The sequence below is a fragment of the Sminthopsis crassicaudata genome, chromosome 4 (genome assembly GCF_048593235.1).
Source record: "Sminthopsis crassicaudata isolate SCR6 chromosome 4, ASM4859323v1, whole genome shotgun sequence".
NCBI lineage: Eukaryota > Metazoa > Chordata > Mammalia > Dasyuromorphia > Dasyuridae > Sminthopsis > Sminthopsis crassicaudata.
In genome coordinates, this window is record NC_133620.1 from 133316763 (window position 1) to 133334320 (window position 17558).

Here is a 17558-nt window from a genome sequence, read left to right on the forward strand (position 1 = left end):
TCCATAACATTCATATACCACAATTTATTCAGCCATTCTCCAATTGATGGGCATCAGAATGAAGAAATTATTAATGTTAATTCTGATAAGGTTCTTTTATGTGAAATTAGGATATTTTATAATTTGTATGAGCTTTATTGATTATATTTAATCATCTTAAAGTTGTATCCATTTTTTAAAGGGACTCTGAGGTTAATAGTTTTTGCCTTTATCCCTCTGAACATATTTCTGCAATAGACAATATGCAATTTAGAATTTTTCTATGTATTGAGCATTTTAAAAGCAAAATTATTTGTGTAATGTTGAACTTAAAAACCATTTATTTAGATATGAAAGATAAGCTGTGAACTTTCAAGGATGAATCTCTTACAGTTATCAATGTAAATTCATAGTCAATACCTATTTAGGATATGTGATCCTTGAAAGCTAGATTCACCTGAAGCTTTGTTTAATGAGATTTGCTATTGGAGATAAAATCTCTTATGACCATAGCTGATATTTAGAGTTTTAAATTCAGGTATGATCATCAAACAGTGATACACATCTAAAAGGAAAATGCCGCAAGCTACTCAGAAGAATGTGATCCGTGATCCTGAATTGCTACAGGTGGAAGTTAGTATCTGGGCAAGAGTTGTGAGGATGACCTTGGCCTCTGTTGAGGTGGGATCCTTCTGACTTAGTTTCTCAGTGGTATTCTTTTGAATAAGAACCCATTAGATTATTCTGAGTCTGGCTTAAGATGGAATTGTTACTATATGATTAAATGAAAACTTGAACAATTACCTGAAGTAAAACTGAGTTAAGGATGCTTTATCTTGTAATGTCTATGTGCTCTGAGATCATGACCTGAAGGACCAGGTTTGATGCTATTTAAATCATGTCCCTGCCTTTTCCTCTTATAGCAAATTTCTGTAATCAGTAGAATATATGAGGCACAATGGAAGTCTGCAGCCCAGCCCTGGAGGCTTCTCTGGTTGCTACTATAAAACCTTTAACTCTGGTGTCCTGGGGCTGGAGTTTCTAGCCTGAAGAGCCACTTTGTCTAAGTATTTGGGCCACCTCCCACCTCCCTTTTGCTCCTTAAGAGAGGAAACAGACAATCTTAGCATGCCCTGATCAGACCAAGGCTTTTAGGACCCTGAAAGTTAAACTAATCTCTTTCCTGGGCTTTGGCCCTGCCTAAAGCCTTTTACACTGTACTTTAATGGAAGATGGGGCTAGATCCTAAGGATCTCTCCACTCAGTCTCTGGAACCCTGTCCTAGACTCTTTGCTTATTTCCTTAAGAAACTGGTGTTTTGGGGGGTTAACCTTCTTGGCTTAGAGTTTGCTGCCATAGCCTTTCTAATTGATGAGGCTCCTAAGCCCATCCTGGACCAATGATTGAAGGTTCTGACCCCCTTCCACCATTCCCCCCCCCCCATGCTTCAGAGCATTTTTGCCTATATCAGAGCTTTAGAATTGGAAAAAATGAGAATGAATATTTATATCGACTTCAAATATATTTTTCATGTTTTGCATGACAGAAGGGGGATTTTTGACAGCCAAATAATCACCCATTAAGTATGCAGGGGAACAATTGCTAACTGTCCATAGGTCCAGAAAGGTTTCTGTTGTTTCCTAAAAGAAGGGGAATTCACTTCAGGCCAAGGGAAACAGACTTTCAAATTTAGCTGCCCCTGACTTTGGCCCCTTTAATTCCCCAACTCCTGACTCCTACATTTCCTCATTTAGATCCCAGTTAAGTAAATTATGAAAAAACTATTAAAAAGGTCTACACATATGCCTCATTGGCTTCAAACTGCTTTTGGTTTTGTTAATACCTGTACTAATTAGGTAAAATCCCCCCTTGTTAAGACTAAAAGCTCTAGAGTTTTTGCTAAATGAGATAATCATCACTTAAGGCCACAATGTTCCATCCACTGCCCCTACTTCTTTGAGAAAATAAAAGCAGGAATTTGGGGAAAACATTCTTTGGTATTTATCCTAGGAAAAGCTATTTGAGATCAGAGACATTCACGACAGCCTCATCTTCCCCCAGTCTTCCTCTTAGGGGGTTCCTTGTAACTGTTCCTAGTAACCTATATATTAACTCCACTTTTGTTTATTCTTTTTCTTTTGCTCATATTTAGTCCTTGCATTTTTAATATATTTGTGAGAATTGCTTCTTCCAGACTCCAAGTCATGAAATTCCAACCACTTGGTCAACCTGAAATCACCTGAGACCTGATTCTGACAGTCAGCACCGAATGCTGCTGATTCCCACCTACAAATCACTTGTTTCAGCTCTCAATCTGGATTGGGTAGGGCTAGCTTTATGGCCTTTGTCAGTCTGAAGCAGCTCTAGAAGATGAAACCTTCATTCCTTTGTCCCAATTAAATCTGGGTCTGGACTGCTTGAGGTGGGAATGATGGGACAATGGCCCTAAGGCCCTGGGGCCTCCACAGTGCTGCAGTTCTATGGATAACTGGCTGCAGAAGACACCAATCTGTTGGTCTGTGATGACTTGGTTTCCAAGACAGATAGTGGGAACTGGTGGAAGTGGGGTCTGTGGTTTCTCTTTGTTGCTTTTAAGTAGCATTATCCTGTCACCCCCTTGCTTATTCACTTAATGATTTTAATAATTCAAGATTTCTTAGCTAAAGTGGTTCCTCAAAGGAAGTGACAGGAAGTGACATGATCCACAGGAAGTAGCCAACATTGCTGACCATTGGTCAATAATGGTTATTTCTGAGGGCAGCTAGGTGGCACAGTGGATAGAGCACCAGCCTTGAATTCAGGAGGACCCGAGTTCAAATCTGGTCTCAGACACTTAACACTTCCTAGCTGTGTGACCCTGGGCAAGTCACTTAACCCCAGCCTCAGAAAAATTAAAATAAAATAAAATAAAATAATGGTTATTTCCTTTTTAGTCTATCCATTGAAAAGCCTTGGGTCTCTTGCTAGTTAACCAGATTCATTATTTCTGGCTCCCCAGGCCAAGCACATGCTGGGAGATGGGAGCTGACAGGCTCTATGTCTTCTCAGATGTGCTTGGCCTTCTCCTCGCAAGGATTGAATAAATGCTTTCTCTTTATATGTGAAGTTGTCTCTGATTAGTTAATTTGGGTAAGAGGGGTGTCTATCACCTGTCCCACACATTACCTAAGACTCTCTTCTGGGTCCTCATCTCCCTCCATACAAGATGCATTTATAAAAATACAATAAAACAATGTTAATTTGTGTTTTTTTTTTTTTTTTAAGGTAAAAGCATGGCCCACAAAAATTTATTCCTATTTTGATTTCTACTTGATATGTGATATTGCTATACTCATGTACTCTCATGATCTCATTACCCTATGGATTCAACTATCATTTCTGTGTATTTTTCCATATTTATCCAGTCCTAACCTCTCTCCAGATCTCCAGTTTCACATCTCCAACTGCCTACAAGACATCTTGAACTGGATGTCTCAGACATCTTGGGTTCAATATGAAAAATTATCTTTCCCTCCAATCTCTCCCCTCCTCCTAACTTCTCTACTACTGTCAAGGGACCACTATACTCCCAATCACCTGAGCTCCCACACTTGGTGTCATCCTCAAATCCTTAAGCACATATTGATCAGAGACTGTTAGTTAACGTAGATCAGGCCTATAGGCCCCAGTCACATGATTTTAGATAAGGCCTCTACTACATTCCATTGTCCAAAGAAGGGGTGGCTGAAGAAGCTGTATATCACCTTGTCTACTACATTCCACTGACCAAATAGGGGAATACAGACTTATATGACCAATCACAACCTATGGAGGGTGGGATTTTGGAGGTTCTTTTCTGAAATGTATAAAAGCTGTGAACATTTTCAAGGGAGTGGCTCTCTCCTGCTGTGAATTTGGCTCACAGACCAGGATGGGGTCCGCTTCTCGAGATTCTAATAAATAATTCTGCTTTTTATGAGTGATCTCTGAGTAGTCATTTTGGGTAGGCCTTTTTGTCCCAAGCACTTACAAACCAAGTTTTGTCATTTCTGCTTTTGAACATCCCAGTATACACCCCTTTCTCTCCTCTGATACTCTTTCCACCCTGGACAGGCCTTCTTATCTCATATCTAGAATGTTAGTAACCAATTAGTTGGTCTCCTTGTCTCTCTGCATTCTAACTCTCCATTCAGCTGTCAAACTGAAGTGAAGATCTTACCATGTTACTACTTCTATTTGATAAGTCCAGTGGTTCCCTATTGAATCAAATATAAAACCTTCTATTTGTCTTCTAAAATCCCCCCAATCCTAGTCCTTATTTTTTCAGTCATCTTATGTTTTACATACTATTCCCTCTACCTCGTACTCTGGAGTACAGTAATACTGATCTCATTATGTTCTTCACCCCAACACCCAGTTTCCTTACTTCAGACATCTTCCCTAGCTGTTTTCGGTGCCTGAAAGTCTCTCCATTCTCACCTTTGTCTTCCATCTTCCTCAGCTTCCATCAGATCTGAGCTAATGCTTCACTTTCTTATGCTTAGTATCTTCAGTTAATTATCTCTAATTTATCGGCACTTATGCCTAGTATTATCTCCTTCATTTGAATATAAGCTCCTTGAGAGGAATTGTTCTTTCTCCTTTGTGTTCCCAAGGATTAGCATAGTGTTCAGCACATAATAGGAACTTAATAATGCTAGTTGAATGACTGATCATAATCTTTCATCAAACATCTTTCTTCATGATTTACAATTCCTGGCTCTGTCCTTTATATCCTCATTGTGATTTTTACCAGGCTATCCCCACCTACCCTAATTGCAATTTCTTATATTCCTTAAAAAAGACCTCTGGGTGAATGGATTAAACTCTACACAGCACTCCATTCTGCATCCTTTGCTCCTTTGTTCTATCCCCATCACACTTTACCTAAAGCCAGCTCTGGATTACTCCATCATTTGCGTTTGTTCTTATTCATGAAGATGAACAGAATTAGGCTGAGTGCATACACAACAATCCTTCGCTGCAGGAAGACAATTCTAAAATCAGTTTTCTATTTCACTTCTTACAGCAACTACCCAAACATTATCTTCCCTCAAGTCTTCCAATGCAAGATGCTCAGCTAAGGTACTCTATACTTCACTGAAAAGAGACTGTTTGACAAGAATATCCTCTCCCTCACATCATTCAAAAAAAAAATCTTCCTCCAGATTTCTTCACACAAATTTCAAATAGTGAGCCTTCTCATTGCCCGCCAGTCTTCCCACTGCATCCTGTCCCCATCCCTTCCCCAGTAGATCGTCCTCAGCATCGTCCCTTTTATCTCTCCAATCTTCTCTCTCCGTGTTAGCCCCGTATCTCCAGGGCCTACCCCAATGCTTGTCCCATTGCAGGCTTTTGGTCAATGCTGATTGGTTGGTCAGTACCATACAGGTTTCTAAGAACTAAACTTTCTTTCACCAGCATTTCGCTTTACATGCGGTCCCTGTTAAATAAACGTTTGCTGAGGTAAGAAACAGTGAGCCCTCTGGCCTCCCAGGCATTCCTCCGAGCCAGATAGACCCGGGGCGCGTCTGAGAACATCCCTCCCCCCGGCAGTTCCCCATCCCGGGGAAGGTAAGTGACCCAGTCCTTCTGGCCCGGGTTTTGTTGTGACTACTCCAAGACAACTTGGCAACACGGGGAAGCCGTTTCCATGGGTACCATCAACTCTCCCAGTCCCTCCGCCTGGTCCGGACGCCCCAGGGAACTCAGAGGAGGGGGGAAGCTGAGCCTGCGCCGAAAGCCCTAGTGTCCCAGCCAGGGGCTGGAAACTGACAGGTGAATTTGAAAGTTCAGCATCATAAAGCTCCTCAGGAGCCAGCCAGCCCACAATGCCAGGGGGGCGGGGCCGGGGCTACGGGCAGGGCGGGGCTTGGGAAGGGGCGGGCTCTCGGAGAAGGGCTTCCAGTAGGCACTGCGCAGGCGCAGTAGGTAGTACTCGCCCGGACAGCGGCGGCTGAGCAGAGAAAATGGACGATTTCCAGGCTTCTGAGGAGGTGAGGCAGCCGAAGTCCGGGGTCCGGGGAGGGGGTCAGCCTCTGAGGAAGGGAGGTGACGGGCGTAGGAGCGAGGGGCAGGGGGAAAGGAGGGAAGCGTGGATCCTGGCTGGGGCGGGGGCGCAGCCGCAGTCCTTTGTCATGGACCGGACCGACTCTGGCGGCCTCCGCCCCTCTAACCTCCTCCTGATCTCGCCCCCTCCCCCCCGGCCCGCTTCGGACCGGTGGCCCGGGAGAGCGCGAGCTGGGCTCCGGGGCCCCGCCCCCGCCGGAGCGGCTGCCGGGGACCCTCGGGGGACTGAGCGCGTCCGAGGAGGAGAAGGGGGGTCTCGGATCAAGGGCTTCCCCCCCACCCCTCCCCTCCCGAGGCGTGTGGGGAAGTGTTGCCCTTACTCACGGTTACAAAAATCGTTCACACACCAGTTATTTTTAAAAATGTTGTTTTCACATCTCCACACCCCGGCGAGCCGTCCCTCATACCCGAGATTATTAAACCAAACAGACATCGGCCAACCTGGGCGATCCCTGGGGACCGTATGCAAATATGCGCCACTTATTTTAAAAGAAACCCGCTCGGAACTTAGTCCGGTGCGCTCTGGGAGCGGGCGGGTGGCCCGATGCTTCCCGGGAGGCAGCCCACCCTCTGCGAGGGCTTCCCGTCCCTCTAACCCATTCATGTAAAGGGATAATGTGAGGGGAGGAATTACTCCCTAACTCCTGTGCTCCTTGTCGTGAGGGGCGTGGCGCACACCGCACCTGTGGGCTCTGTGAGCCTTACTAGGAGAGACTATTCCCCTCAAAGAGCCGTTCTAGGGAAGACTTCTTCCGGGGTGTGGTATCTCAAAAACGTGTCAGGTATTGCTCTCCATCGGCAAATGATCCCTAGTTCTTAGGACAGCTGTGGACTTGCCATCTGTATGGAAGCGCAGTGCAGAAATGCTTGCAGTGAAAGCTCCCTTTGTCTTCTTTCCTGGAAGGTACATCCAGGATTCACCAGCAGATTTCTGTATTTCAGTGTTTTTGACTGATAATAGCACAATCTTTACTGATTCTCCCCGAAAATGTTTTATTTGCATAAGAAGATAGGGTTTTTTTTTTTTTTTTTTTTTTAAACCTTGGTGTCTTACAATGGATTTGCTGCTACAATGGATTAAAGTAATGGTAGATCTTAACTGTTTGACAGATACTTATTGCTTCCCCCTCCTCCTCCCCCTCGCAAAATTCAAGTTCTAGTGAAATTTACAAGTGATTTTTTAAAAAGTGCTTACCACTTTTTTCACTTGAAATAGTTTGTATTTTGATAGTAAGATTGAATAGTCTTAATTTTCTATCAGGGCAACATATTTCTTACTGAAATATTAATGATAATTAAAAGAGTATTTGTGAAAATATCTAACTGTGAGGACCTTTGATGTGCCATTATAATCTTGGGAAATGGCATGATACACAATATTAATAGGGTAATTTTTTGAAAACTGCATTTACAATTGCACTGTTATGTTATCCCTGATGTTTTGTAGAAGAAATTACCCAGTACATCTAAGGAAGGCCTGGATTCAAGTCCAGTCCAATGTGTTGAAATTTTTGAGTGGCTTTTCCTTCTCCCTCCTTTCCCTTCTCTCTCTTTTTCCCCTCTTTCTCCCTCCCTTATCTTTTCTGGTTCAGATTTCATGAAAGCTATTCCTCAAAGAGCTTTTTAGACTTCTTGGAATAAGAAAAAAGTCTATGACAGGATCATAGAATCCTGTTATACTTGTCTTTAGGAATGTGTCATGAGGGAAAGTAATAATTACTAAAGTTCTGCTCCAATATCTTGTGGCGAGAAGGGGACTGACTTGTCAGTTTTGATGCTAGCAGTCCCTAAGCTGTGACAGGCCCAACAAACTAGAAAGGCTTTTAGTATAAGCCTTATGACAAGTTCCATCAACAGATTGAGTGCAGGGTAATTAATTTTTTTGACCACTAAAAAAAAACTTGTCAAACACCTACTAAAGTATAAAGCAGCTGATTGAATTCAGCATCAATCAAAATAAAGACTTCTAATGCTTTACATTTTCAAAAAAGATTGCTTAAAGCTAGAGTATCAAAATTTACTCCATCTACTATTGCCTTTAAAATGCTAAACTAAATACTTTAAATAATTGAGCAGTATAATTATAGATATAGGTTGGTTTACAATAAAGTCTGCCGGTCTTCAGGTTTTGTTGTATAATTAAAAACAAAAACAAAACTACATGAACAGAAGTCCTGTATCCTAGTTCAGCCATTAATAATGACACTTTGGGCAAGTTATTTTGCTTTTGAGTGTTTTCCTCCATCAATAAAATGGGGGAAGAGGGGGGTGGAGAAGAGAATGAGAGAAAGGAAGAGGTTGACTCAGATAACCCTAAGATCCCTTCCATTTCTAAAAATTCTGTGGTCATTATTCAACTTCATTTTAAATGAAAAAAACTTATGTAAAATGGAATCAAATCTTTTACACAATTTTAATTTTACTCATTCTTTTTCTTGTCAGACTTCTTTCGTGGTCGATGAAGTGAGTAACATTGTAAAAGAGGTAAGATATTAACAAAAAGTTTCTAAGTTTTAAATTTAGTGGTAAAGTAACAGTGTTGGTGGCTTAATATTCTGCATTAAGAAAATTTAACAACTTAAAAGTTATTTTAAGTGGTACTGTATATATTAGCTATGACCTTCACAATTTACTGTTACATGAATTTCTAAATTATGCATGATGCTTACCCCATACATAGGATGTAAATTTTGTATTTAAAAATGATAGAGTTATGATGTGTTTATTGATTGTAGGTTTGACTTGAGTGCCATAGATGGAAAATTTCATATGTACTAATAGTAAATAAATTAAAAAAAAAAAACTTTCTGTAATATGGAAATTAGTTTGCCATCACAGCACCTAATTTGAATATAAAATGGGGTTGAAAGGAAATTATAATTTAATAAATAAATGATCTAATTTCATGATTAATTTGCCATCTTTAATTCTTGATTTTTCCAAAGTGATTTTTTTAGTTTGACCTGTTCATTCTTTGTTTCACCAAGTTTTTGAACTCTCAACTTTTGCCAACTATTAGTATTTTTACTAAAAGTTGATGAGATTGAGAAAAAGGAGATTATGAAAATCAAAACTAGTCCTAATTATTAGGTTTCATATGATGTTTGTTAAAGTGATTGTAAGTTATCTAAATTTATTTTTCTGTTTCTCTTTTCTATCATTACACATAATTTAGAATTAATTCTAACATTAAATAGTTGGTAAAGTGATGGCATACTTTTGAACTATAAGAAGTCACACAAGATAAACCTGAAAAAGGCAAATTCTTTTTTCCTTAATAGTAGTTAATTATTAATTAATTAGTTAAATCAGTAGTTAAATTCACCATGTCCTAGCATTGAAAAATCAGTCATTTGGGGCAGCTAGGAGGTGAAGTGGATAGAGCACTAGGACTAGCTCTGAAGTCAGGGGAACCTGAGTTCAAATTTGAGTTCAGACACTAAACATTTCCTAGCTGTGTGACCCTGGGCAAGTCATTTAATCCCAATTGCCTCAGCAAAAAAAAGAAAAGAAAAATTAGGCATTTTCATGTTGCCATCACAATTTATTGTTTTTCTAAATATCTCAACTGACATCAATTTACACAATTACTAAAAAATGGAAATGAGAGCAAAACTAAAATGTAGCTGAACTGTGATTAATTGGACTGACCAATATTAGTCCTGGAGAATCTGTCACCCTTCCAGATCATTGGAGAAGGGAAAGACTATAGGTAGATAGAAGGTTGTATATGTTATTCCCCATGGTCACGATGTTGTTTTTCTGTAGTTTTTCTTTGTGATACTGAAAGCTTCAGTGGGTTGGGGAATGTGGGGGAATGGCAATTCTATTTAAAAAAAAAAAAAGGTGTTAATAAAATTATATAAATGCAGTATCATTTCACAAAAGTGAAATAACACAGATACTTGGAAATGAGTATTATGCTGTGAAAAGGAATTGTGCTGAATTAATTTTTTAAAAAGTCAGGCATGCCCCAACTTGTTTACTTTATTGTGGTGGTTTTTGGTAACTAAACAACAAGCAAAGTTTAAAAAAAAAAAAAAAAAAAGCACGTGTTCTGTATCATTGTTGTCAAACTGAAATACAAAGAGATCTCAGGATTGTATGTTGACTTAGAAAACCACAAATTTTTATTGACCATGTTGTATTTCTAATTATATTATTAAATATTTCTGGTGCCTGAGTTTGACATCTCTCCTTCTTCAACAATGTAGAAGGATTGATTGACAGTAAATTTTGCCAGTGCATTAAGAAAAACTAATTTTAAAAGGCTTCAATTTTTAAAAAAAGAAAGAAAGAAAAGAAACCATCAGCAGGATGATTTCAGAGAAACCTGGAGAGACTTGCATGAACTGATGCTAAGTGAAGTGAGTAGAACCAGGAGATCATTGTACACAGCAACAAGATTATACTATGATCAGTTCTGATGGACATGCCTCTTTTCAACAGTGAGGTGATTCAGGCCTGTTCCAATGATCTTGTGATTAAGAGAGCCATCTGCACCCAGAGACAAAACTGTGGGCACTGCGTTTGGTTCACAACATAACATTTTCACTCTTTTTGTTGTTGGTTTGCTTGAATTTAATTTTCTCTCTCTCTCTCTCTCTTTTTTACCTTTTGGTCTGATTTTTCTTGTGCATCAAGATAATGATATAAATATGTATGCATATTGGATTTAACATATTTTTAAACATATTTTTACTATATTTAAACTATATTGAATTATAAGCCATCAAGGGAGGGGGGCGGGGGATTGGAACACATAATTTTTCAAGGGCCAGTGTTGAAAAAGTGGTTTTGAAAATAAGAAAGTTAAAAAAAATTAATTTTAAATAATCAGAATCTTGAACTATAACATCTTCTGGAGTAACTAGTCTTCTATTGCTTGTTAACAGTAACACAAGTCTTAGACTATAGTCTTTTATCTTTAGTAATGGACCTGCTTGCTCCTCTCAAATTATTTTTAATCTCAAAAATTCTAACACTGGGTTACTTTAATCCAAGAAGTAAATCATCTCTTCTGTTTCTAAACTAGTAACTGTGTCCCTTGTCCACTGTCCCAGGATTTGGTCATAAACTGGATTTAAGTGAGGCAGAATTACATGAAATCATCGGCCTCTCTCTTTCAGAGGTACCACTGCCTCGTGGCAAAATAAGAGTCAAGACCACTGGTGATGACTTGAGATGAAGTGGATGACTTTGGTGTCTCTGATATCTAACCAAGCTCTAAGTGTACCACAACACCTGCTTCAGCTGCCTTCATGGTCTTTGTAATAAATTGTTCTCATACGCCCATTCCCCTAGGGGAAGTCTTAACATGCATCACTGTAGGGTTTGAAATCCCTTGGTACCTTCAACCTGGTTTAGCCCATGTGCTGAAATGGTTTACTGTACATGTTCTTGAAGCCACAGGTGAGAGGTTAGGTGGACACCAAAGGTGTAAAGCAGCCCTCATCTAGTCTTTAGAACACACCCTACACTCTAGCAACTATGTAGAGTCTTGTAGAGAATTGAATGAATAATAAAACAATATCTAAGTACATTATTTTCTGGCCACTGTACTAATACAAATAAATACAAGAAAACAAAACTGTCACTGTCATCAAAGTGTTTCCTTTCTAATGAGGTAAGACCAGAAATAAAGAGGGGCTAAAAAGCTGGGAAGGTAGAGTTGGATGATGCATGGCAGAATAGTTTGGAATGACTTGTGCAGGTTACTTTCTGGTCATCATACTCCATTCCCTCTGTGCTCAGCCTAAATTTTTGGAATTTGGAAACTGGCTGATTCTTAAATGTGACAGCTTGGAAATGCATTGGTCTCTGCACATAGAGTTAAGTGTAGAATTGTGGTAAAAAGGCCAGAACACAGTTTGACAGTTCATTTGCATATTTTCAGATCAAATTAATATTGCTAGTTTTTTGCATATGTTTGCATTAGGATACAAGCTAATCCTTTCATAAAGCATAGCACCTATCCTTTAGCAAGTGTTTAATGGTTGAATTTAAGTCATCCAGGGGCAGCTAGATGGTGCAGTCAATAGAACACCACCAGCCCTGGAATCAGGACTTGTTCAAATCCAGCTTCAGGCACTTTAATACTTCCTAGCTGTGTGACCTTGGGGAAGTTCTTAACTCCAATTACCTCAGCAAAAAAGAAAAAAGAATTTAAGTCATCTAGTTTAATCTTTTGTCATTAAATTGAGGAGGAATATTGTGGCTAATTCATCTCTTTACTAAATCCAGTACTAATGTGTATGTGTGAGTGAACTCAGTGGGTAGCAAACTAACCTTGAAGTAAGAAGAGACTTTGTTCAAGTCCTTTGCTATGTCTTTGCTCTATGATCCTGGACAAGTAGTAATCTCTCAGTGACCCAGCCATTCTCTGAGACTCAGTTACAGATTAGTTGCTGGTCTGTATTAATTGGAGAGAGTGTGCAAAGTATACTTTTCACATGCTGGGAGTAGTGGAAATCACAAACATGGATCCAGAAATACATACTTGCAATAGAGACAACATGGTATAGTAGGAAAAGCACTTGATTTCAGTAGAGTTAGAACTGATTTAAAGTTTGGACTTTGCCACTTATTATGTACATATAAGATCATACAACTAATGCCGCCTTACCTTTCTGAATTCTTAAGATAGGATAAGAGTAGCCATACTAACTTGGTCATGAGTTGTAAAAAGGTTGAAATGAAATTAGGTATATACTATGTTATGTTTATCTTTGTATCCCCAACATCTAGCACACTGCCTGCAGGTATCAATAATATATTAATGAATGAATGTGCTTGCATTCAGACAAACCTAATCAAAAAAGCTTTAAAATAGAAAGGAAGGTAGAGGGAGAAAACGGAGTGCAGCCCCAACACCTCTCTCTCTCTCTCTTACACACACACACACACACAGAGTTCACCTAGCTTGGGTGTACTAGGGACAATAGCTACAAAAATAGGAAGAATAGCAGAAATGGTCCAAAAAACAAAACCCAAGAAAGCCAACAATCAAACCTCTGCCCTTGCATGTCTACACTAAAATATACCTTAGTAAAAGAAACAAGCTATGTTAATGGACTAGAAAGTATAAAGCAAAGAAGAAAATTGGATACTTTTATGTATCCCTGAGGATTAGAAGGAGATTCATGACTGGTTGAGCTTGAGAAGAGCGTATCTTACATAAAAGGATTATAGGATTGTCTATACAGCTGAAGCAGACTTCTGGATTTGTACAAATGAAGCCGAAGCCCAGAGAGCAAAGTGGAAAAGGCAGACACAGATTAGTAGGATATATGAAGATACACATAGGAGAGAACATTTGGGGAATCTAAATAGAGCCAAAACCAGAAGGAACATTGTAACATAGGGACATACTATGGACCATCTGATCCAAAAAGGAAAAGTGCAAAGAGTATGGATTTGGGAGTTGAGTACTTGGATCTCACAGTAGTTACTCCTGACATCTTAACATTGTCTTCATCTGTAAGATAAGAAATTTGAAACAGATGATCTCCAATGTTCCCTTCAGCTTAAAAAAAAAAATCCTTAAACTTATGATGCTGTGAGGCATTGGGGGTGGTGGGAATCCCAAGCCTCTGCTTAAAGTCATGATCATAGTTGTGAGGGAGACTTAAAATTATTTGGATGTCTGCTAGTTTTCTATACAAAGCAGAGCAGCTGATTTCCTTTTCTGATAATTCCATCCTTCAAAATGTGGATAATAAGGGAAAATTTTATTGTGATTTTGAGTCTCACCAATAAGAAAGAACTAATTTGCACAACAATCTATCAAACTTTTTAGATGTCATGGTCACTTTACTCAAGTGACCATGACATCTAAAAAGTTTGATAGATTGTGCCTAGCTTCTCTTTCCTTCTCTGCTGTATTCCTCATGTTTTGGGAGATGAGGTTTCAAAATGTTTAGAGAAAGGATAGGTGGGATTTCATGAACTAAAATTCTGTAGTGAAAGTTAGCCCAGGAATAATGAAATGCTCTCAAGAATGAATTTTGAAAATACAAATAATTCTCATGAAGAGGAAAAATGAGACTTGTCTAAGACGACCAGATTCTTGTAAAGTTATATATGGCTTATTTGACAAATCTCACACAATGTTAGGAAAGATAGCCATAATGGATGAAAGATAGGATTCCAACAGATGTCAGGCTAAAAAATTGGGCTCAAACAAATAAGATATTTAAGATTACAAATTTAAAGCTGGAAAAGAAACTTGAGGCCATATAGTTCAATCACTTTTTTTTTTTTTTTTTTTTTTTTGATGAAGAACCTTAGGGTAAGAATTTAAATGACTTGGCCAGGGTCACATAGATAATGGAGATATTGTTCAAAACCAGGATTTCTGACTCAAATTAAAAAAAAAATCAGCTTCAAATGTACAAAATGGGGTTAGAAAGCAGTGTATCTGCAAAAGATCTTTTGGTTTTAGTTTACTACAAGCTTCATTTGATGTTTTAGTTGTATTATGCGGAAGACATTGTGTCTAGGACTTTGGAACCATGGCTGCCTAATACTATGGCCTGATTTGACCCCAAGTATCATAATCAGTTCTGGGAATATATTTTAGTAAGGACATTGATATGGAGCCAGAGCAGCTCAGCCAGGATGGTGAGTTGACTTCATAGTTAAGATCTCTTGAAGAAATGTAGATTGTTTATTTAGCTTGAAGAAAGAAAGTCTTAAGGGGGTCACAGTAACTTAAAGCATGGTCACTTGAAAAATATTGTATTTTGTCCTAGAAGATATAACTAGGAGTAGTTAGTGGAAATTGTAAAGAGGAAAATTTGAGATTTGAATAGGAAAAATGTTCCTAATGCTAAAAGCTGTCTAAAAGTGAAAGGAGCATCTTTGAAAGATAGTGGATCTGGTCTTTAAGGAAAAGCTGCCTAAATTATGTAGTGTATTTTCTTTTTTTAAATTAAATTTAATTTTATTATAGCTTCTTATTTGCAAAACATATGCATGGGTAATTTTTCAACATTGACCCTTGCAAAACCTTCTGTTCCAACTTTTTCACTCCTTCTCCCCCACCCTCTCCCCTAGATGGCAGGCAGTCCCATACACATATATGTATATATAAACAGTTATTTTGCTGCACAAGAAAAATCGTATCTAGAAAGAAAGAAACCTGAGAAGGAAAACAAAAATGCAAGCAAACAATAACAAAGTGAAAATGCTATGTTGTGGTCCACACTCATTTCCCATAGTGTTCTCTCTGGGTGTAGCTGATTCTCTTCTTTACTGAACAATTGGAACTGGTTTGAATTATCTCATTGTTGAAGAGAGCCACATCCACCTGTAGGGTATTTTCTAGGCATTTCTTGTTTAGATAGAAGCATAACTTAAGCTGCCTCCAAAATCCCTTCCAGCTCTGAAATTTTTCGAATAGTGGCATATATTCGTTTTAACTTTTCTTCAAAAATAATGCTCATGTTTACTTTTGAAGTTTTATGTCATTGAAATTTGCAAATGTCAGATTGGTTATAAACTACTTGGGTGGTTATGTTTAACTATATCCTGTCCTCTGCTTCCTCAGGCCATAGAAAGCGCAATTGGTGGTAATGCTTACCAACATAGCAAAGTCAATCAGTGGACCACAAATGTAGTGGAACAGACTTTGAGTCAACTTACCAAGTTGGGGAAACCTTTCAAGTACATTGGTAAGAACTTTTAAACAATGCATTTAAAGTGGATGCATAGAGAAGCAATGTTTTATCATCACATGGATTTTCCTAATGAAAGTTTCTCTTTTCTAAGTGACCTGTGTGATTATGCAGAAAAATGGAGCTGGGCTACATACAGCAAGCTCTTGCTTTTGGGATAACACCAGTGATGGTATGAAATTATTTTAATTTTACTGCACAAGAATTGTCATATTTATTTTATTGAAAGTCTAAAAGATTAGATTAAAGGAATTGTTATAATACATTTTTTATGTTTGGTGTGATTAAATTAAAGTGAAGGAGAAAAGAAACAATGACCACCTGAAGTTGGGATAGTAGAATAAAAAGATTATTTTTATTTTAAAGAGGAGACCCAGGCAGCTAGTTAAGAAGGAGAGATCAGAAGACCCATTGAAAAAAAATGGTTTCTTGGAACCAGATCATGGATGGAGATGGGATAGGAGGAGATGTTTTAGCAAAGAAAACAACTAAAGATAGAGAGATACAAAGGAGACAAAGTGCTTAAATATATCCCAATATCTTAATGTCAAGTAGAAGTACCAAAATTGTATTATATGTACTTCATTAAAATAATTTTTAAATTTAAAATGCTAAATGTGCTTTTTTTGTTGTTTCCATAGGAAGCTGTACTGTGAGATGGGAGAACAAGACTATGTACTGTATAGTCAGTGCCTTTGGACTGTCAATTTAACTTTGTTCAAATTGTGTAGCCTCATGTTTTTTTGTTTTGTTTTTTTTCCCAACCATTTCCATTCCATAGTCTACCTACGTACTGGGAATTCATCATCAAACTTTTAAAGGGTTTGCAAAGTATCTTCTACTTTCAAATTGTAGGGGAAAATAGTCCAATGACCACACTGTTACAATGGGTTGTATACTTCACTTTGTTCACTGTAAGTTGACATCCAGTATTGTACTCCATCCAGTATTGTTACCTTGTCTTAACTCTTCACTATTTCCAAATATTCAAAGGTGCTAAAAGATGAAATCTGCTGCAGCATGACTTTTTCTAATTTCTGAAATGATTTATATAACACACTAACTTCCCACTTTATACTTTTCTTAGTAGAATAATAAATTATTAAAATTCATAAATTGTGGGGGTTTTTTTGTTTTTTTTTTAACTTTCTGGAAATTTTGAATAGTCCTAGGTATCCAGTCGAAAAATCATTTGTAATAGCTTATATATGATTAAATACTGTGAAAAAGGGATAGATAGTGCCTAAAAATGGGGTGACGACTGTTAGATAAGGAAATGTTAACATTTTATTTGTCTGAAGGCTTAAGATGTATGGTGGTAAGGGGATAATGATAAAGCAGTCAAAAATATTCATAGGCTGCTTCTGTGACAGCTGTTGTCTTGATATCAACCATATATGAAGGTTTCCCAATAAAAAAAATAGCAACAATTGTAGTATTAGAACTAGAGGTTGAGACCTGTAAGGCTTTTGCCTGGTAAGGAAAAGTCCTTCTCCCATTGTGTTAAGACCGCTCTGCAACTTTGCAGTTTAGTAGCCTAGAAGCAGTGCCCAGGGCACCAGTTGAAAATGGTCAGGTTGGTTTTGAGGCCAGCCTTTCCACTATAACGAACAGTACTTCTCAACAGTATTGAAAGTAATATTATGTCCTTTCCATTAAGTACATTAAACCAAGTGGAAATGATAAAAGTTTGTAAGGATTAGAAGTAACTATGTAGAGACAGCTTCCTTCTTAATCATACCTTAATCTCACACCTACTTTTTAAGGTCTTAAAATAATTGTTTTTCAAATTGTAACACTGCAGAGACAAGGGTG

At 38.3% G+C, this 17558-nt stretch overlaps 1 protein-coding gene across 1 annotated transcript; it reads left to right on the top strand.

Moving 5' to 3' along the window:
- The first annotated feature begins 5703 nt into the window (after positions 1-5703).
- DYNLT1 (dynein light chain Tctex-type 1) lies at positions 5704-16859 on the top strand. The gene is made up of 5 exons (XM_074309418.1): positions 5704-5993; positions 8509-8550; positions 15617-15740; positions 15838-15915; positions 16385-16859. Exons 1-5 carry the CDS (start codon positions 5967-5969, stop codon positions 16453-16455), a joined length of 342 nt encoding a protein of 113 aa, XP_074165519.1. The 5' UTR covers positions 5704-5966; the 3' UTR covers positions 16456-16859.
- The last annotated feature ends 699 nt before the right edge of the window (positions 16860-17558 follow it).

Excerpts from the sequence above, each read along its gene's own strand:
- DYNLT1 (XM_074309418.1), top strand. The coding sequence starts at position 5,967 with ATGGACGATTTCCAGGCTTCTGAGGAG. Across the intron at positions 8,551-15,616 it reads TGAGTAACATTGTAAAAGAG|GCCATAGAAAGCGCAATTGG; the intron begins GTAAGATATTAA and ends CTGCTTCCTCAG. Across the intron at positions 15,916-16,384 it reads TTGGGATAACACCAGTGATG|GAAGCTGTACTGTGAGATGG; the intron begins GTATGAAATTAT and ends TTGTTTCCATAG.